General features: G+C 48.9%; 1 protein-coding gene across 1 annotated transcript; it reads left to right on the top strand.

The window, feature by feature from the left end:
* Window positions 1-1,224: 1,224 nt before the first annotated feature.
* On the top strand, window positions 1,225-19,068 carry ASXL1 (ASXL transcriptional regulator 1). The gene is made up of 12 exons (XM_005524727.3): window positions 1,225-1,284; window positions 5,901-5,983; window positions 9,026-9,134; window positions 10,210-10,330; window positions 10,405-10,499; window positions 10,831-10,924; window positions 11,200-11,352; window positions 11,771-11,934; window positions 12,032-12,128; window positions 12,564-12,669; window positions 13,081-13,696; window positions 14,373-19,068. The coding sequence occupies exons 1-12, from the start codon at window positions 1,225-1,227 to the stop codon at window positions 17,247-17,249; spliced, it is 4,575 nt and encodes a 1,524-aa protein (XP_005524784.2). The 3' UTR covers window positions 17,250-19,068.
* Window positions 19,069-20,377: the final 1,309 nt, after the last annotated feature.

The raw sequence follows: 20,377 nt of genomic DNA, 5'->3' as shown, positions 1-20,377 counted from the left end.
TGCAGTGAGTATTGTAATGTATATATGTGTATATATATGTATATATGAGTAGAAGGTGCTGATGCCTGCATGTGGCACCTTAGGAACCAGAAGTGCTGGTGAAACCCTGCTGGAATCCCAGTCCATGGTGGGTCTCCAGCCTCCGTAATTCTTTGCTTTCAATGGCAAAGGGTGGTGGTTTGAAGGCGTGCTGATTTAAACCAGTCTTCTGACCATGGGGAGAAGGAGCCTCAGGCCATAACCACGAAGTATGTCCAGAGAAGGGAAATTAAGGTGGGGAAGAGTCTGTAGCACATGTCCTATGAGGAGCGGCTGAAGGAGCGGGGAGTGTTTACCGTGGAGAAGAGGAGGCTCCAGGGTGACCTTACCGCTCTCTACACCTCCGTGAAAGGTGTAGCCAGATGGGGGTCGGGCTCTTCTGCCAACCAGCGACAAGAGGACACAGCATTAAAGTGTGACAGGGGAGGTTTAGTCTGGACATCGGGAAGAATTTCTTAACAGAAAGGGCCATTAGGTATTGGAATGGGCTGCCCAGGGAGGTGATGGAGCCATCATCCCTGGAGGTGTTTAAGGAATGACTGGACGTGGCGCTCGGTGCCCTGGTCTGGTGGGCATTGTGGTGTTGGGTCATAGCTTGGAGTAGTTAATCTCAGAGGTCTTTTCTAGCCTAACTGATAACCGGGATGCTGGAATACCAATAGCCACAGCCCTTAGCTGCAGCTCGGTCCCGCAGCCGCCCCCGGCCCGGGCGGTGCCGCTTCCCATCCGCGGCCATGCGGCGGCAGCGGCCGCTCCCGCCATGCGGCGCAGTGGCCGCCGGGACCTGTAGTCCGCGGGCAAGAGCGGCGCTGCGCCGGGGCCACGCTAGGACTACACCTCCCGGTGGTCCTTGCGGTTTGTTTTCCTTCAAACCAGCCCCGGGCCCGCCCCTCCGGTCCCTCCCCTCCGGTCCCTCCGTGTCCCGCCGCGGCCACCGTCGCCGGGCCCCGCCGCCCCGCCCCGCTCCCGGCCCTTTGACCCCGTTGTTATGCCGGGCCCGAGCCGCCGCCGCCGCCTCCCGTAGCGCCCGGAGTCGCCCCCACCTCGCGCCCCGTCCGCCGCGCCCGCCGCGCCCATCCCGCCCCGGTCGCCGCCGCCCGCCTGCCGCCCGCGCGCCCAACGGTCCGCGCCCGCCGCGCCCGCCCGCGCGGGAGGAGGAGGAGGAGGAGGAGGAGGAGGAGGAGGATGAAGGAGATGAAGCAGAGGAGGAAGAAGGAGCGCACGTGGGCCGAGGCCGCCCGCCTGGTGAGGCCGGGGGGGCGTCCAGGGAGGGGGCGCGGGGCCTCCGCCGTGCCCCAGGGCCTCCCCGCCACGTCCGGCCCCTCCCCGAGTAACGGGGCCGGCGGCGCCGCCATCGCTTTTGAGGGGGTAAAAGCGGGGGCCGGGTCCGCCTGGAGGGCGCGGGCGGTGTTGCCGGTTCCCCGCCCTGTCCCGCGGCTTCCCGCGGTTCCCTCACCGGCCGTGTGGCCGGGGTCTCCTGCACGGTTGTTTTTCTTCCTCAGCCCGGTAGGAAGGAGATGCGCCCCGGGGCGGTGCGAGCGCGGCCCCCGGCCCTCAGTGGCGAGCTGCCCGCCCGCCGGGGGTCCCAGCGGCCTCCGCCGCCTCCCGCCGGGCGGGGCTGCGGCGGCTCCCGGGATGGGACGCGGGAGGTGCCGTCCCGCAGCGGTTCAGTGCGTGCCTGCAGGGCTGCGGGAGCCCTCCCGCTCCTTCTCTTCCTTTGAAATGGTTTTAAAGTTCCGTGGAAAGAACCGGAGCCTCCGGAGAGGGCACGGCCTCTGTCAAAAGTTTCTGATTTAATTACCGAGGGCGCGGGTTCCTTCTGTGCACCGGCAGCGCCCGAGGGCCGGTGGCGTGTGCCGGGCTACCGGAGCAGCAGCTGGACTGAACATCCCCGAATCAGCCCCTATTTTGTCGCTTTTGGCTTTAGGAGACATGGTCGTGGAGATGTCTCAGTCCTTTTGTCTTAAAGAGTCTCCTTGTTGAAGGATTCAACTTCCAAGCCCAGCTCTGCTCTGGTGATGTCTGTGGGAATGCCGCTGTCATTGGACCCTTGTGGCAGGAGGAAGGTGACTTCCCTCTGCGAAACCTTTGAGCTGGATTTGTCCTGAACCTCAGTTATGAAGTAGGAAATCTAAAGAAAAATAACATCAGTGTCTTTCAGTGAGCTAGTCAGAGGTTTGACTTAAGGGCTGCATGCCAAGGTGTTGGGGCTGCTGTCTGGCATTTGGGTGGAAGGAGCTGGCTTTCTCCTGGTGACCCAGCGGCACAGGTGCAGCAGTGCCAGGGATAGAGTAAGGAATGATCCAGCTACCTGGATGTGAATGGGTCCCATGGTTCCTCCCCATAGCCCTGTCAGTGGTGTACAACTCGTGAGGATACATGTGTTTTGTGTAGCCCCTGGACTTCTGCAGAAATGGATTTACAGAGCTTGAGGGTGGTTTGTTTCCTTGTTTTTTCTATTGCGTATGTTTGTTTTGGTTTTGCCAGCCCAGGTTATGCATTGAAGCATGTAAACATTTAGAAGGAACAGTGTGGGTGAGTCCAATGAGGCTCATGTCTTGTACTAAGGATGTTCAGGATAACTCTTGGTGCTTCTGAGTAGGATTTTTTTTGGCTATTAGAGTGTTTTCTTACTGCTTGCCAGGAGAAAACCTAATCAGACAAGCATCTGACTTCCATCAACTTGCATCATCTTTTGTGTGTAAATGATAATATTTTGGACCCACGTGGCTTTGCTTGAAAAACTGGAGAAGGGCATAAGGCAGCTACTGTGAAACTTCACTGCAGGAGCCTGGTGGTCTCATTCTCCATCTTGCATTTCTCCTTGGTATCCAAGTTCTTTGAACCAGGTGTGTCACTGCAGATGACAGGGATGCTTTCCTGTTAGGTGACCCTGGGGGCAGAGGCTGTGCTATGTGACCTTGCGCAAAATCAGCTCATTCAAACATCCTGTGATTTGACAGGTGAAAAAAAAAAATCAGTATTTCTAGGCTGCCCGAAGCATCACATGGGACTGTGACTCTAAAGCAGTCACCTAATAACCCCTCATCACCCTTGTGTGATAGGAAAGGAATTTCTTCACACAGTTCCTCTCACCTGTCTTTTGGCCAGGACCTCGAGCACGGTGGGTGCATGAGATGTCTAAGCCTCAACAACATCTTAGAGCCATTGATGAACCAGAAATAGAACGATCTCATACTAGATTATCCACTTAAAGAGACCTACAGTTGCGTAGCTGCACTTCCAGCTTGCAGGACTGATTGTAAATCCACTAAAAATAGATCTTTATTTCACACTAGTCTTACACATGCTCCCTGTCAAAATGCTTTTAATTTCCCTCTCTGACGTGTGCTGGTGTATTTTGTATTCTGCTCGACGTTTCTGAGAATCACAGGCAAAAGTGTTCTTCAGTGTTGCTTTTCCTACAGAGCCAAAACTCTGCACGTTCTATAAAATAAACCTTTAAAGGTTCATCTGGATGCCCAAAGCTATGGCAGGATCCCACAAGTGCTGTCAGAGCTAGATGACCAGTAAATTGAGGAAGTGATGTAAACTTCCATAATTAGGGGCACAGGAACACTTAGCTATTAGTGCTATAAAAAGTAGAGGGGGGGAAATTCTGTTTTGGGGGTAAGGAATAAACAGTGTGGAAATTGTAGCTCTGGGTGGAAGGCTGGAGTGTCAGGTTAGGAGAGGGATAGAAGGGGCAGTGCTGGAGATTGGGATTTGGTGTCTACAGCTTGCAGGATCCTCTCTCCCCCAGTTCTTCCATTAAGTGCTCTGTACACTTAATACAGCTCTTGATTGGAAATTGTTCCCCTGAGCATAGATTCTTTTATCCATATGTAAATGCTCCTTTGTGCTCAGTTTTAGGCCACATACTTCTCTTGCTGTGTCTGTCACTGGAGAGAGGTTTGAATAATTCCCTGATTTTTTGGAACAGACGTGTTGTATTTTGCAGATCGCACTGGGTTTGGGAGCAATGAGTTTCCCCGTGTCAGCTGTCTGCAGCCTTTGAGTGATGGGGTGACAGCTCAGGAGGGAGGCATGGAGACCTTGTAACCTATGGAGGGAGGAAAAATTGTGATGGAGCTGTATGGAATTTAATTAGTTTACTCTCTCTGAATATGGCTCATCACTTGCTTTGATTTTTCTTTACACTCTTTGTGTTTTCATTGGGCTTTAACTCAATTTAGTTCTCTAATTCTCTTCCCCATGAGATTCTTACCTTAATCTCAGAAGCTTGTGACCTTCAAGCATCTGTGAAATACTTGTTGGTTGGATATGATTTGAGAAATTCCATTTGTAGAATCAAGGTTTAGATGGGAAGGACCTTAAAGATCACCTTGTTCCACTCCCCTGCCATGGGCAGGGACAGCTTCCACTAGTCCAGGCTGCTCTAAGCCCCATCCAACCTGGTCTTATCCCAACATATAGTTGAAGTGCAAAACTGCAGTTGGGTTTTTCGTTACTTGTGGAGGGTGGAGATGGTCTGAGGTGCAAACGTTGGCCTGAACAGCTTTGGGGTGGTTTTGCTCATGTCCCATTGGTGTGGCTGCTGCAGTGACTCACTTCTAGATGTTGCTGATGGAAATGGGGCATCTTGGTCCTTCCTTTGGCTTCCCACACAAGTCAGACTGAGAGACAGCATGGTGTTGCTGACTCCTAAAACATGGGGACAGATGACACCAGGGCTGTGCATTGTGGGGCCATGATGCTGGGGGAATTTAGACCATGGTTATGATCAGAAAGTTCTTGAGTGAGTCCCTGTTGCTGCTTTCCATGCCTGTTCCAGGCCACAGCTTGTGCCTGTCTCACCCTCTCTTTGCCCGTGGCCCCAGGTCTGTGGAGCTGGGAGCCTTTGCATTCCAAGAGCAGCACTGTCTGCTGCCAGGGAAGGCGCAGGAGCCGGCGCGTGGTCGGCAGCTGTGGGGTAATCTGCTCCCAAAGAAACTGCATGGTTTACATCTACTGCAGCTTATTTTTGCTCATTGTTTCCTGTTTATGTGGATAATCTTCTTATCCACAGAAATGTTCGGTCCTCTCTTTGAATCCTTGAGTTCTTCCTTCTAGACATTTTGGAGCAGTAAGTTCCACAGGCTTAAAAAAAATAAACTAATAACCTCTTTACTGCTTTGTATATAAGTGACAATTCTATTCTTGATATAATATATTAAAGTATGAGTTGTTATTTATTGTGTTGGCTTCTAATATCGGATTTTCTTCATTTTATGTCAAAGGCAAGCACTCTTAAATCTTTTTAGTGTCTCTATCCAGATTTTTTTTCCCCAGATCCTTTACTGATTTTTTTGTCCTTTTCTGAATTCTGTCCTTCTCTGACACAAATTCTGACTCTTAACTTGTGGTTCCCTCCCTGGGTTGGAGTGAAGATGAAATGAATGCAGTAATCTGAGGAAGGTAGAGTATTGGATTGTATAGCTGCACAGTAATACTTTTAGTGACAAAAAATACTGGATGCTTTGTGGAGAGGTAGGAGAAGGTTTTACATCATTATAGGTCACTGACCACTGTTCAGTTTGGAAGGTTTATGTGGCAGCAGCTCCATCTAATGTATAGTGAAGTCTGGTAAAGCTTCCACTGGGGTCAAGGCCAAATTCTGCTGCTTTTTCTCCTCCATGTTTGTATTTCAGTTAATTAGGAAAGAGGTGAAAGTAAAACCTTTTGTGGCTTTGATCCATATTCACCGGGATCTTGAGGTAGCCTGAAATTTTACTGTGTGTCTTTGCAGGTGAATCAACTTTGAAGAGGCACATTATCGGGTCTGAACTACAGCTGATGGAGTAGTTCTAGGAATGCAAAAGCTAATTCCATAATGACACTTGGTCTTTCTGTCTTTTCAGGTGCTGGAAAATTACTCAGATGCTCCTATGACCCCAAAACAGATTCTGCAGGTCATAGAGGCTGAAGGTCTGAAGGAAATGAGGTTAGTATTGATGATTTTATCTAAACCAGTGTGGAGCATGGGGGAGGCAGTGTATGAAGGCTGGTGTTGCTTCATACAGTTCTGCCTCATCCCCAGCCCACTTTTCTTCCCTTTTTCTCTTTTCAGCCTGGTAATTTCAGATGACAGTACAGACATTTATATACAGGTTGTGAGGGTTTTTTTCACTGATAATAACTGGAAGATGTTCTTGGATTTTTTTTGGTAATATGCAGAGTCCCTTCATCTTTCTATTGTGAAAGAAATGCCTCTTGCAGATCAGGTCCCTGCATTGTGTTGTACTTACCACTCACTTGCATGGTTCTCACATAAGTAGCTCCCAGCAGTTTCTGCTATTGTGACTTGAGCTTGAGAACAGTAAGTTGTATCTCCTCTCATGCTTCATTTCTAGAGCAGACATTATGTTTCAGAAGAGACAGTCATCTCTATGTCACTGACTTATGCTCAGATTCTCGAGCACCAGGAGAGCGCAGCTCACATCACACTCTTGTGGCTCTTGACACTGTAGGGTGGAGATGCCCATCTCAGAGTGGGTTTCATGTGGAAAAGAACTTGATACAAAGCCTTGGAAAAGACACAAACGGGTGACTGCTTTCCTTGGTTAAGTTCCTGTGAGCTTCCATCTGTTTCCATGACAGTAGTAGAAATACAGAGTGTCTTGCAGCTCAAAGGAAGTGGGTAACTGTGATAGTCCAAATGCCTCAGTTACTCCTGCCTGGCACAAAAAACAAAAAAAAGAAAGTTTGACTACCAGAGACATGAGAAGCTGCTGTCTGGGGATGGACTTCTGGGAAATGCAGATGCAAGGATTGCTTCTAGTCTTGCTTCTCCCTCCCTATGTTTCTGTGGACTGTTCTTCTCTGTGGTGTTTGCTTTTCCTGAACCTGTACTTCACCCAGCTACAGCAGGTAAACTGATTTTTTATGGGACCTAAATGTTAGCTTGTTTCTGTTCCTTGTTTGTGTGAAATCAGGAAACAGCTGGGTTTTTTTGAATAGTGAAAATCAGTGACATGTACAGAGGTGCTGGGTGTGGGACCCACTATTGTTTGGAGAGGCATGAGGCTAGTGTGTGCTGCTGCATTTGGAACTGTTGGAACACCCACCTTCCATGGGTTTACAAGAAGGCTGAGGAGGGACTTTTCACAGGGGCATGTAGTGATTGGACAAGGGGCAATGGTCTTAAGGTGAAGTAGGATAGATTTAGATTGGATGTTAGAAAGAAATTCCCTGTGAGGGTGGTGAGATCATGGCACAAGTTGCCCAGAGAAGCTGTGGCTGCTCCATCCTTGGAAGTTTCCAAGGCCAGGCTGGACAGGGCTTGGAGCAACCTTGTCTGGTGGAAGATGTCCCTGCCCATGGCAGGGGATTTGGAACAAGATGGTCTTTAAGGTCCCTTGGAACCCAAACTTTTATAATTCTGTGATGCTTGCTGATATCTTCTCTGGTTTGGATATGGGCAGTGGTTTCAGTAGAATTCAGACAGATTTCAGTGAGGACCTTCATAAGAGAAGCTTTGCTTTAATTAATCTTCTACAACTCTCTCACAGAAGTCCTGTTACCTAAGCAGGCAGTTGAAGATCTCTGTGCACAGGCTGTTCCCTGCCAAAGATAACAGCAGGGCTCTTCACACACATAAATGATTATGTGCTTTCCCTGTTTTTACAAGTGCCCCATCACAGTGTGTAAGTAAAGACCAGACTTTGGAACATGTGTCATGTTAAATCTCACAAAGCTAACTCATTCCTTTAAAGCTCGGTGGTTTCCCTTGGGATATCTGCTTTTCCTTCCCTGGTCATTAATTCTCTGCTTTAAGAAAAGATTGTTTTCTTCAGAGCATGATTGTTTGCAGAATAAAGGCAGTGAGCCTGCCTGGCTGAACATGCAGCAGGCTTTGCTGGTGCTTGTATAGAAGCTCTTCCTGAAACTCCATTTCCTGAAGGAAATAGCTCAGTGCCTTGAGATGTTTTTCCTTCTGAATCTATTCTGAGGTGAGGCTCCCTGGTTTGGGGGTCATGCTGCTCTGCTGGGAGGGCCATGTTCCACACGGGGCACTGACATTCCCATGAGCCAGCACCATGTTGAGTTTAGCTCCTGGCAGAGTTTTAACTGCTTGGGTTTTTTTCTTGTTTTGGGGAAAACTACTTACTTTGCTGTTTTAAGAGAGCTGTGTGTCTGGTGAGTGTGCTTGGAGTGTCTGGTAAACACAGAGGGGAAAGCACTGTCTTAACAGGACAGAAGGCTGGAAATTTTGTTCACATTATCTAAAAATGATACAGTGTAACTTTGTCTGTTGCCACGGCATATGGAGAAGCGTCCGAAACCCAAACACATACAAGGTGGAAACAAAAATTGCTCTATGTTTTCATTTTGAGAATGATTTTCTTTGAAATTTTATCTCAGTCCAGTTTTCAGTTTCACTTTTGCTAGGAATGCAGTCGATAGTGCTGTAATGTGTCTGCCAGACAGTTTGCTGCCTGTACATGTGGGACTTACTGGAAAACACCATATTACGTGGCAGTTCCATCAGTGTGAGTGTAGGATGGGGCTTTAACCAGGGAGTTATATAGGAATTAACAAATGAGAGCATCAGAGCCTATGTGTTGAGCTCTGCTCAAGTAGTTTGGTCTGTGACATATTGGGGAGACATTCCAGTAACACGTGTCTACAGTTTGTTACATCTTTCTACTGCTGAATAAATCTGGGGGTTTTATAAAATCAATCCAACACTGGAGAAATCCAGGAGAGAAGAGGAGGAAACAGGTAATAAAAGTTAGAAATGCCTAAAATCAGACGAGGATAAAAACTTGTGTTACATTTCCTGTTCGCTGTGATGTGCAAGGCTTGATGTACAGGTCAGAATGAAACCAGTGACTGTTCTGACTGAAGTGCCTGTCCCATAAAGTTATTGGCATCACCTCTGTTCTCTTCGTCAGCTAAAGGATGCCCATTTAACCAGATCTTTCAGGCTGTTTTCTTGATAATCTATTTCTTAAGCTGTCTCCTTTCTCTGTCTCTGTTGCAGTGGCACGTCTCCCCTGGCCTGCCTCAACGCCATGCTCCACTCCAATTCCCGGGGAGGGGATGGGCTCTTTTACAAACTGCCTGGACGCATCAGCCTTTTCACACTCAAGGTAAATGCTGAGCTCTGCTCCCAGCTGAGGGCCCAGGGATGAGTTCTGCTCCTTGTGCAGGGCTGAGCATCAAAAGCAGTGAGATCATCATGTGAGAGAGGGTCTGGAATTCATTATTTCCTTGGAGCTTGTACCTTTCAGTTATATTCAGCCATCTATGATAAATTCCTTTAAAAAACCCCAGCTATTATTTCTTGAATTGCACAGGCAAGATGAATCCTCTTACTGCAATACCTGGTGTCCAGCTCAAGTGGCTGCTCATCAGAACAGACCTGTGCACTCCCTTGCTACCAGCCATAAGGGAAAATGATCAGCCAAAGAATTGGTGCAAGAGCTTGTAGCAACAAGTAAAATCTTGATAGGAAAACATATATCCATTCTTCTGGCTGCTTGTTCTGTGTTCTACTACATTTTGTGTTCTTTAGCATCAGTATTTTCCTCAGGTCTTGAAATCTCTCTGGAATACTTTCTTTAGTTTATTGTTCCGGTAATATTAAATACTGAAAATATTTCTGGTCTTGAGCTTTTCTTTTGCATTGTTTTTTTTACTATTGGATTCCCTGATAAATATCAACTTGATAGATCTCAGCTATTTAATTTCCATCTTTTTTTGCTGAGAGAAAATCTTGTTGATTCGACACATTTTGCTGAAAGTAGATGGCATTGAAATGGCTTTTATTGTACAAGTAGGAAATATGTTTCCTAAGCCTGCTGTCTTAGTGTTTGCCCACTCTGATTCTACTTGTTCTTTCATAGTAAGATGCTTCTCTTTGATAGGAACTCAGTGCTTACAGAAAATTGTGACATATTATGAACCTTTCTAATAAATTAATTATTGTTAACCTGGTATTTTGGATAGTATTACTTGTCTAGGAGAGGGCTATGAAGTGCTCTTAGTTTAGGTGACTTCTGTTCTGCTATGAGCCCAAATACATTTTAAAAAACCTTCCTGCATCAAGGATTAAAATAGGGAAAAAAAATGGAAGGTTAAAATATATCCAGCTGACTTTCTGCTCCCATTGATGTAGATTTGGGAGGGAGGGCTGTAGCCACCCTAGTTCTGTTTCCCCTCTAGAAAGATGCCTTGCAGTGGTCCCGGAACCTGTCAGTGCCAGAAGGGGAGGAGCTGGAGGACACAGCAGATGCAGAAAGCTGTGGGTCTAATGAAGCCAGCACTGTTAGTGGTGACAATGATGGTAAGTGTCTGGTGACATTAACCTTAAACTCCAGGACTTACTTCTGTGTCTGACTGAGGGCTCATCTCTTTCAGTGTCTCTTGATGAAACTTCTTCTAACGCCTCGTGTTCCACTGAATCTCAGAGCAAGGGACCTGCTACCAGGGAGAGCTACAGAACTGCTTCCCAGGTAGAAAAAAGTGGGACTAATGGGAAGGATGAAGCCTCTCAAGGGGAGTTTTCATTCCTGTTGGGGTGGTATGACAGGGGCTATTTATGCACAGCTACCTCAGGGAGAGTTACAAGTCTGTCTCCTTGGGCAAGAAGTGGCAGGATGGGGAGGGATCATGTATGGGAAGACAATTTTGAATTCTCTGCTAGTCCTAAATGTAGTGTTGCTTGAAGATTCAGCTAGGAGGAGCCAGGCTGCTCTTTAACTGAGGAACATGCTGCTTAGAAGATTACCCTTCTATAATGCCTTCATTCCTTTGTTTTGTTTTTGGTGTCTCTCTGGTCTGCAGACAACCAAACAGAAGAAAAAGACGGGTGTGATGCTGCCACGGGTGGTGTTAACCCCACTGAAAGTAAACGGGGCACACATGGAGTCTGCCTCAGGTGAGCATGGCTTTGGGGGCTCCTAATGACCTCACACATCTGTCAGTCAGTCCCCAGTCATCTGTGTTTGCCTGAGGATTTCTGTAACACCTGCTGAGAATGAGTGAGACTGCAGAGTTTTGTGTATATTTAACTCTCTCAACATAGTTGGTACCTGGGCAATACCCTGTAATAGCAGATTTGTTAGTAACAAAGAATTTCTGTTTGTTAAACCACTCTCCCTGTTGGGCTCTGACTGTTCTTTGCATGTTTTTATGATGATGTTTTGCTTTTAGGCTTCACAGGAAGACACGCTGATGGGGAGAGCAGCAGCACATCCAGCAGCAGCAGCAGCTCCGTGGCCCTGTGCAAAACCAGCCTGCGCAGTAGGACAGAGATAAACAGGGATCCTCCACAGCTGCTGAGGGGCATCCGAAAGCCCACGGCTGGTACGTGCTCCTGGTTAAAGGCAGAAGAGTAATTGACGATGGTGAAGCCCATGTGTATCTGAGAAAAGGGCACCAGGAGGCATTTGATGACCTGAGGTCACAAGCCAGGCTTTCCACCTTGGGTATTAGTGACACATTTGTTTAAAAGCTTGCCTGGTCTGAAGAGCAGCATTGAGAATTGTACCTAAATGTGGCAGAACTGTGACTTCATGTCAGAATTCCAGATGTGTGTTTGTTAATTACTGTGCTGGAGAGTCATTCTTCACACTTGAATGACAATCTTGAATGATAAACACCGCAGTCTTTACCATCCCTCTTGCTCCTTTTGCTGTTGTAGTTTGATACAAATTTCAGCCCATAATGATGTAATACTTTTGTACAACAATGTTAATTTTATTTGCCTGTCCTTAAACTCCAGGGCAAATGAAACGGAACAGGGGTGAGGATATTGACTTTGAAACCCCAGGCTCCATCCTTGTCAACACAAATCTGCGAGCGCTGATCAACTCCAGGACCTTTAACGCACTTCCATCACACTTCCAGCAGCAGCTGCTTTACCTCCTGCCTGAAGTCGATAGACAGGTATGAGCACTCAGGTGTTTTCCCTTCCCTGATTACCTCTTCATTGTGGAACAGCTGGAGCAGATGTGTTCTGTTTGTCCTGGGTCTGTCCTGCTAGGTGGGGGCTGATGGGCTGATGCGCCTCAGTGGCAGCGCTCTGAACAACGAGTTCTTCACCCACGCTGCACAGAGCTGGAGGGAGCGGCTCGCTGATGGTGAGTGGCTTTGCTTTCCTGACTGCCTGGGGAATAGCTGCTCATTTTGTAGGCTTTTTAGTTTTCTTTTGCAGTTAATGAGTGGGAAGTTAGTCCAGCTTTGCAAGTCTAGCTATGTTGCCCCCAAGTTTTTCTTCTTTTTTTGTTTAAAATCAAAGATATTATTTCTTTTGGTGCCATGGGATCTTCAGCATTAAGTGGTGAAACTGTAAAGTAGTGCTAAACTTTTTTTTTCCTTAAATGATGGCCTGTTAAAACATGATTTTTTTCTGGAGCTACAGACAGCACGTGGATCCAGAGTGGGATGGGGAGCAGGGTATTAACAGCAGGTCTGTCTTTCATGTATTTAGCTGCTGTACTGTTCAAACACAAGAGGTTGAATTTAGAGAATGAGTTTTGTTTGGAACTGAATTCCAATCTCTTGCATCCATGTAGGTGAATTCACCCATGAGATGCAAGTTCGAATCCGGCAGGAGATGGAAAAGGAAAAGAGAGTGGAGCAATGGAAAGAGAAATTCTTCGAGGACTACTATGGGCAAAAGTGAGGAATTTTACCATGTCTATCCTGTTTTATCCATGTTTATGCAGGTGGCAGAGTGTGTTTCTGTTTGTGGATACCTGAGGAGATGCAGTGTAAACTTGAAAAACACAGGTTATGGGGTGAATTGTTCCAGCTGTTGCTCTGGGAAAATCCTTGGTGGAATTGTCTGGGTTCAGCAGAATTTTGTAGCTCATCTCTTTTGTTTCCAAGAAAAGTTGATGGTATTTTCCATCACATATTTTTGAGTTTTTTTCCTCATTCCATGTGATAGCGATGTGGGATGTGTGGGTTCTCCCCTTGTAGGGTGAGTTAATGAGGTTTTGATGACTCTCTGCCTGTGTTGGTGCTATTCAGTCACACTGAAATTGGGGTGAGCTTTAGATTTTAGCTGGCTTTGTGTTTGCTTTATAGGTTGGGCTTGACCCAGGAAGAATCCCAGGCGCAGAATTCAGTGCAGGAGGACGCTGAGAACAGGACAGAGCTGTCTGTTAAAGGAGAAGCGAGGCTGCCGCGCGGGCCCACCACGCGCCAGAGGGACGGGCGCTTCCGGAAACGCTCCCGGGCTGACCTGCGGTGCCGGGCCAGGAGGAGCCTGTACAGACTGCGGGAACCTGAGCACACGGAGGCTCCCAAAGAGCCTGCTCCCGTGGGGCCAGATCCCTCACTTCATAAAGAGCCAAAGCCTGAGACAGAGCTGAAGAAAGATGATCTGAGCAGCTCCTCGGCTGCAGGATTGAAGGCAGAGAGTACTGAACTGAACCTCTCTCCAGAGACTTCCAAATCAAACAGCAAATCAGACGATCCATCATTGGCAGCTGCCAGCAGAATTCCCAGTTTGCCCCAGGAGAACTCTGCTCAGGAGTCCAAGGAGCAGAAAAGGAAAAGCTTTGAGGAGGCTGCCTCTGCGTCCTTCCCCGAAAAGAAGCCCCGGCTTGAAGATCGTCAGTCCTTTCGTAACACAATTGAAAGTGTTCACCCAGAAAAGCCACAGCCTACTAAAGAGGAGCCCAAAGTCCCACCCATCCGGGTAAGACAGAGCTTTAGAGCTTCTGTGTCTCAGGGCTGCCGTGCTCAGTAGTATCAAAACATTATTAAAATGTCAGGTGTTGCCATCTTGAGAAGGAGTCGAAGGGTTTCATTGGTAGAGCTGGTGAAGTGCCTCTGACAGCCACAGTTTGCTGTTGTATTCAGACAGGAAAAGAATGGAAAATCATCCCAAGGTCTTTGTAAGAGCACAGGGTAACCTTGACTTACTCCCTCCATTTGCATTTCTGTGGATACAGAAAGACTGCCTGAAATGAGCTGACTTACTTGCAAAAGACCTTGAAATCGTGTTCTTTATCCTGTATAGTTTCTGAGTTCTTTTCCTTTGCTTTTGGACAGAATCCCAGTGTACCTCCTGACTTTTCCCATTTTGACCAGGATACCCATTTTGGTAGCTTCAGGGCAGTCTTCCTGGTGTAGGGAAGTCCAGTTTGATCTCTGAAGACGTGAATATAAAGAACTTAATTCATATTTGCCTGGCTCTGGTAAAACAATATTAGTGTGAGCTGAGCTTTACAGATGGCAGAGCAAAAATTAGTTTCTAAGTTGAAATTTTTGTTGAATATTTGTGCTAAGAATTGTGATGAACAGCTGCCAGTATAACGCATTTCACTGAAGATGGTCGGTGTTAGAACTCACCGCATTTCCCTTTCTTTCAGATTCAACTTTCACGTATTAAACCACCCTGGGTGGTTAAAGGTCAGCCCACTTACCAGATCTGCCCCCGGATCATCCCCAGCACGGAGCCCTCCGGCCGGGGCCGCGCCGGGGCCCGGACCCTCGCAGACATTAAGGCCCGTGCTCTGCAAGCCCGAGCCCAGCGCGAAGCTGCCACCGCCGCCATCGGAGGAGGGGGTGGCCCCGGCGGGGGGAGAAGCACCGATGAAGGAGGTGGTGGAGGAGAATCCAGCAGCCGTTCCCAGCACAGGAGATCCAAGAGAGCTCATGGAAAACGTGCGTCAGATCTACAGCGAGCACAACTACAGTCGTCTGTTCATCTGAGCGGAGGGAAGGCTGACTCCAAAGGGACTGCTCAGGAAGCCAGTGTGAATTCCTGCATCTCTTCCAGACAAGATCGCTCTTCCTCAAAAAGCGAAAGGAGCGACGTTCTGGGCTGTGCCACAGGGTCAGGGGACACTCAGCCTGGCGATGGGTCACCCAGGAGGCCATTCTGTGGTGCTCTGACCGCGTCATCCTTGGACAATGCAACTCCCAAGAGGCAGGAGGAGAGTCCTGAGCAGCTTCTCTGTGACCCAAGGACCGAACTCCCATCTTGTACTGCATCACAGGAGAGCACAAAGCTGGGATGTGTGGTTCCTGTGGTGACCAGTCTGTCATATTCTGGGGGGCAGGGAGCTGGGGTCAGTCCCACGGGAGACAGGGCTGTGGTGGAACTTGCAGATGTTGGTGCTCCCACTGTACAGCTGGATTATGCTTCTGATGTAAAGCAAAATTCCTCCAGTTGTCCTGTTCCGCCAGAATTGTCATCGGGTGTCACAGAATGCCATGATCCAGAGAAGGTGTCTGGTTTTAGATATAACAGCTCCAAAACATTTCTGGAAAAATGTGTTGCTGATAATACCTCCAAAACGGTGACTGTTGGAGTGAAGAAAGTGACCCCTGTGGTGTGTGACGCTGCACAGCTGCAGGCAGGGAAAGGCAGTGATGGCAAACTGAGTAATGAGGAACTAAATGCAGAGGCTCTAATGCAGCCCTCTGTGCATGGTGACTTTATTTCTCAGAATAGGATAGATACTTCTGATAAACTCCTGCAGCCTAGAGAAAGGTGCCCCAGGACCGAACCAGAAAACACACATCAGCCCTTGGGTGAGACGCAGGAGTTGAAGAGAAGTGGCGATGAAGAAATGCAGAGTACACACAGTGAAACAACAGACACTGCTTCTGATTGGGAAGGGGACATGGCTGATGAGAATGTGGAGGTGGAGATGCGTTTCAGAAGTGTCAGCTGTAGGGAGGTGGCTGGGAAAGGCTCTTCCTGTCACAGCAACAGTGAGAAGCACAATGGGATTAGGTCAAAATTGTCTGTGGAGACAGAGAGTCCGGCCTGTCCTGGGGACTTGGTTGCACCCCCACCTCAGAGGTGGGGACCCCAGAAAGCTGAGCGTCCTGCCAGCACTGCTCAGCCCATGTCCTCCATCGAGACCAACAACCCTTTGGTGATGCAGTTGCTGAAGGGGAAGCTTCCTCTGGAAGAAGTTCTCCCGGTGTCTCACGTCAACATCAAGCTGGAAATTGCACAGCCAGTGCTGCAGAAGCAGTCAGAAAGCCTCTCCCTGCAACTGGACAGAGGCAACGGTCGCTATTTTGGCAAAGAATCTTCTCCAGATGTAGGAATAAAGACGAGTGCCCAGAGCAGGAGCGATGATGTTCACTCAGTGAGATCTTCCATAGATGCCCAAGAAAAAACCTGTGGATCAGGGGCAGCATTGCCTAGAGCAGAGAGTGCAGAGGATCAGGCTGTCCCAGAAAAACATTCCAAAGTTGGCTCGACTTTAAGCTGCCAAGACCAACTGGCAAATGTGGCAAGTGCCTCTCCGAAGCGTGAAGATGTGGAGCCTCGGGAAAGAACGTTTTCTTCCTGTAGCTTTGAGGAGCAGAAGGAGTTGCCCAAGGTCCACCGGATGCCACAGCACAACCCATTAACAAGTGTCACAGCAAGTAAAAGCCCAGAGAAGCTGAATGCCTCTACAGAGCCTCTGTTTTTATCTCCAGGTGTAACTTCTCTTGGACCAAACCAGACAGGAGGTGCGTTGGTCAATAAAAATTACAGTGGAGTTCAAGGCAAAAAGCTCTTTGGTTCTGGTTTTCCTTCCAACCCCAGTGTGAGGCTGCATCATTCCAGGGCTTTGGATCACGGTTCAGCCATGGGAACCTTGTCCCCCGGCAAACAGATTCCCTTGGACAAGGGCTGTGCATTGGGAGAAGGAATCCCAGCTGCCAGGGAGGAATGGACTTCAAAGCAGCGCAGCAGCACCCCGGGAGGGATCAGAAATGAGAAGGTGCTGATGTGTGGCAGCCCAGCCAAGAGTAATGCGGAGAACCGGAGGGATGTGGCCCAGCAGCCCACGGAACTGGCTGGGCACACACAGAGAGAGCCACTGGTCATGGACTGGCCCTTCTTTAAGTTTTCAAGGGATCCAGGAAAAGGACAGAGTCACCCTTTGGAGCCTTCATCCATCCCCTCTCAGCTCAATATCAAGCAAGCATTTTATGGGAAGCTTTCAAAGCTGCAGCTTAATTCCACCAGCTTTAATTATTCATCCAACACTCCGGCTTTCCCCCGAGGCCTTGCTGGGAGTGTGGTGCAGCTCACCCACAAAGCGAACTTTGCTGCGAGCCGGAACACAGCCCTGGCTGTGCAGATGTTTGCTGACAGCAGCAGCGTCGAGGAGATCTCGTTCCAGTGCTCGTGCAGCCTCAAAGCCATGATCATGTGCAAAGGCTGCGGCGCCTTCTGCCACGACGACTGTATAGGACCCTCAAAGCTCTGTGTATTGTGCCTTGTGGTGAGATAATAAATTATGGCCATGGGACAGGTTGTATATTCAGTGTGTGTATTTTGATAACGACTGATCCTAACGCCTGTACACAAAGTACACAAAGTACTCTCTGTTCATAGTAGAAATGCTGTTACACTTTGTTTTGGTGAGGAACGTTGAGCTGCCTTCCCACGGAGATCGACAGTGCAGAGCCCGTTCCTGCTCACGGGGACACCCTGCTCTGGGTGGGCTGTGCCCCACGGGAGTGATCCTGCTGCTTCCTGCTACCATGGAAATTCCAGCTGTGCTCTGGTTTCGCGCTGAGGCTGATGCCGGGGGGAGAGGCCATTCGCTGTGGCAGTCCCTGGACCCTCTGTGGAGGAAATCCTTACATCCAAAAGAACTGGAAGATGGTGTTTGATATTTCGGGGCTGCACAAGGTGACGCCCTACAGTCTTCCACTCTCCCCTTCTGCCATCTCCATTCCTGGTTTGTGTGGGAAGTGCTGCTGTGCGGTGAGTGTAAGCAGAGAGCTGCCCTGCAGGGATGGTCCCGTGCAGTCTTTGGATGCTACAGCAGGATGTGGTGCCCAGGATGTGTTCTACAGGTGGTTGTGGAGCCGTGTACAGCCCTTGTGGAGGATGCAAGAAGAAAAAAAATTCGGGGCAAGTGCCAAGCAAATGCCTTCTGCTGGCCTGCAGGAAGCTGTGTGGCCAGGGAACTGTTCCTGGCTGAACTGGCCCAGTGGCTGTGCCTGCCTCCTTTGGCCAACTTCCACAAACTGCTGTGGAATACTGGAGGTTCCCTGGAGCTCAGTGATGGGGACAGTGAGCTCTGCACTACAGCTTTGTGGTGAGGACCTGAAACCCCACAGCAGCTGAGCATCAAGCATCAAGCTGTGCATCTGTGTGACTATCACCTAACATTTAAAGCAGTGTTCTTTCCTTTTTTTAATTTTCCTTTTTTTTTATATTTTCATTCTTGGATGTATAAAGTGAATTATTTGGCTCCTGTAAGTATCCTCTCTGCATCTGTTTGATCATATATTTATATGTTGTACACAGTACTGGCCAACTCTGTAAATGGATGTAATGTACATAGAGCATAAAGGGGTCTTTTTTTTTTCCTTGGATTTCCAGGCTCTACAGCAGTATTGCATTAAAGTGGTGTTAGTTATTGTCAGAGCCACTGTATTCTGTCTTGCCTGACGTGAGGCTCACCACACTGGGGTCTGGGTTCCAACGGCCTCCCCGTGGTGCCCGGGTGGACTGTGCTGTGCAGGTTCAAGGATGACCAGGTGGGATTTGCTGAGCCGAGCTCACTCCCCAGTTGCTCATTTAAGCTCTTGCCAGTTGTTGCTGCACCTGAGCTCCCAGGGCATGGCTGTACCTGCACTGCAGGGAGGTGAATGAACATCCATGTGCATCCAGAGAGGGAGAGCAAAACTGCAATTCTCTTCCTCTTTGGAGCAATTCTTAGTCAAGAGTTAATTGCTTCAGTGAGGGGGAGAAGCCGCTGGCTTATTCAAGCAGGCAGTAGCAAGAATTTTAGGGAGTTTATTTTCATTTTTTTCTTCTCGTCCCTTTTCCAGCTCCATCCTACCTCCCTTCACCATGCACTTTCTTTCAGCCGTGCAAGTTCCTCTTTCAGCCACAATCATGAGGGGTGGAACAAGTTCAGTCCCTGAGATGTTTTTATCCTCAATGCATCCACCAGCCTCATCCCATGACAGTGAGAGCCCGGTGCAGCGGCACCCCGGCCTGGGCTGGGCTGCGGTGCCGGTGGGGCCAGCGGAGGTGTGGAACCTGCTTACCAAAGATGGGGAGCGGAGCAGGGGGCTGGCTCTGCCTCCTGGGGCGCCACTGCAGTGTTCAGCTCGGACTGGTCTGGGGGGCAGAGCCCTCGGGGGGGGGCCTGCTCGTGTCTGTCCCTTGTGCTATTGGAGAAATAAACACTGTAAAATCTGCTTGTGTGGTTTCAGTCCTTTTTTTGAAATCCTCCTCCGTTCTAAGGTAATGTGGCTTTTCCTTTCCTCTCTTTTAACTGCAGCTGTTCCAGAGCTCTGCTCAAGTCACTAAGGGGAGGGGCTGTATTGCTGCTTGGCTTTGTTAAATCTGGTTTTATGCACTTAGAGAGCACTGAAGATGGTGCAGCTCCTGCAGAGCTGCCGTGAGGCTCTTGGGAATGGGCACGCTGAAGGCTCTGAGGGCCACAGGGGGGTTGTGGGACTCTGTGGGGCCCCCCCACAGTCACAGGGGATCCCTGCCCTGCTGGGGTGATGCCTGTGGACAGCAGCACTGAGTATTTTCCCAGTGTCAGGGCAGGTCCTGCTGTTACTGCCCTCATTGTTGGATAAATGGATCTAAAAATGTTTCTCAGGAGCATAAATGTGATACCAATTACAATTTATTGAAACTACTTGAAAACTCGCTTTATGGCCGGGTCCTTTCTCTTTTCTGGGCAGTAAGGAAATAACGTGAGGTTACACGTCTGTAGGGCAAGCAGGGATCTCCTGCCTGGGGCTGTGGGAGTGCCGAGATCCCTGTGGTGACACAATTCCTGACTTCCTGGCATTCCACAGCGCTGCCATTGCAGAACGGCAGCGGTGGCCTCGCACAGGAGCTGGGGCTGGGGCAGCAGATGGTCTGGCACCAGCATTTGGGGTGAAAAAAGGCTTTTATCGTTTTTGGTAGTTCAGTGATGTTTTGACTCTGGCAGGCTGTCTGCACACCGAATACTTGAGTAATCTAAATATGGGGAATGCAAAAAATGAGTAGAGTTGTTACTTAGCCAAGCTTTAAAACTCAGTATTTAATCCTTCCCTGTTTTACTGGGGTGGGGGGTGATGGCATCAGGATTAGCTACCTCTGGAATAGGGGAGCTTGGGTGTTTCAAGAGTAAAACCCATTAAACATCAGAATTTCACAAAGAGCAATGCGCTTTTTCCCTTTTTTTTTTTCCTTTTTATGGTATCTGTATGCCAAATAACAGATTTTCTCTGTGCCAGCCCGGCTGCTGTTTGGCTCCGGCTGTGCCGTGCTCGGCGGGGCCACCTGCAGGCATGGGGACATCCTGAGCCAGTCCGGCCAGGGGCTGTGGAAGCCTCAGCAGGTGATGCCAGCTGGTGTGGCCCGGCACTGCCCACCCAGCCCTTGCAGCCCTCT

Source organism: Pseudopodoces humilis, chromosome 19 (genome assembly GCF_049639895.1).
Source record: "Pseudopodoces humilis isolate 2021_Gansu_Grassland_sample_001 chromosome 19, ASM4963989v1, whole genome shotgun sequence".
Lineage (NCBI taxonomy): Eukaryota > Metazoa > Chordata > Aves > Passeriformes > Paridae > Pseudopodoces > Pseudopodoces humilis.
This window is presented reverse-complemented; position numbering and strand designations above follow the sequence as displayed.

What these genes read in the sequence shown, in the direction of transcription:
- ASXL1 (XM_005524727.3), top strand. Translation starts at nt 1,225, where the DNA reads ATGAAGGAGATGAAGCAGAGGAGGAAGAAGGAGCGCACGTGGGCCGAG. An exon ending in TGTTAGTGGTGACAATGATG is followed by an intron (nt 10,331 to 10,404) that starts GTAAGTGTCTGG and finishes CATCTCTTTCAG; the next exon opens with TGTCTCTTGATGAAACTTCT. An exon ending in ACACATGGAGTCTGCCTCAG is followed by an intron (nt 10,925 to 11,199) that starts GTGAGCATGGCT and finishes TTTTGCTTTTAG; the next exon opens with GCTTCACAGGAAGACACGCT.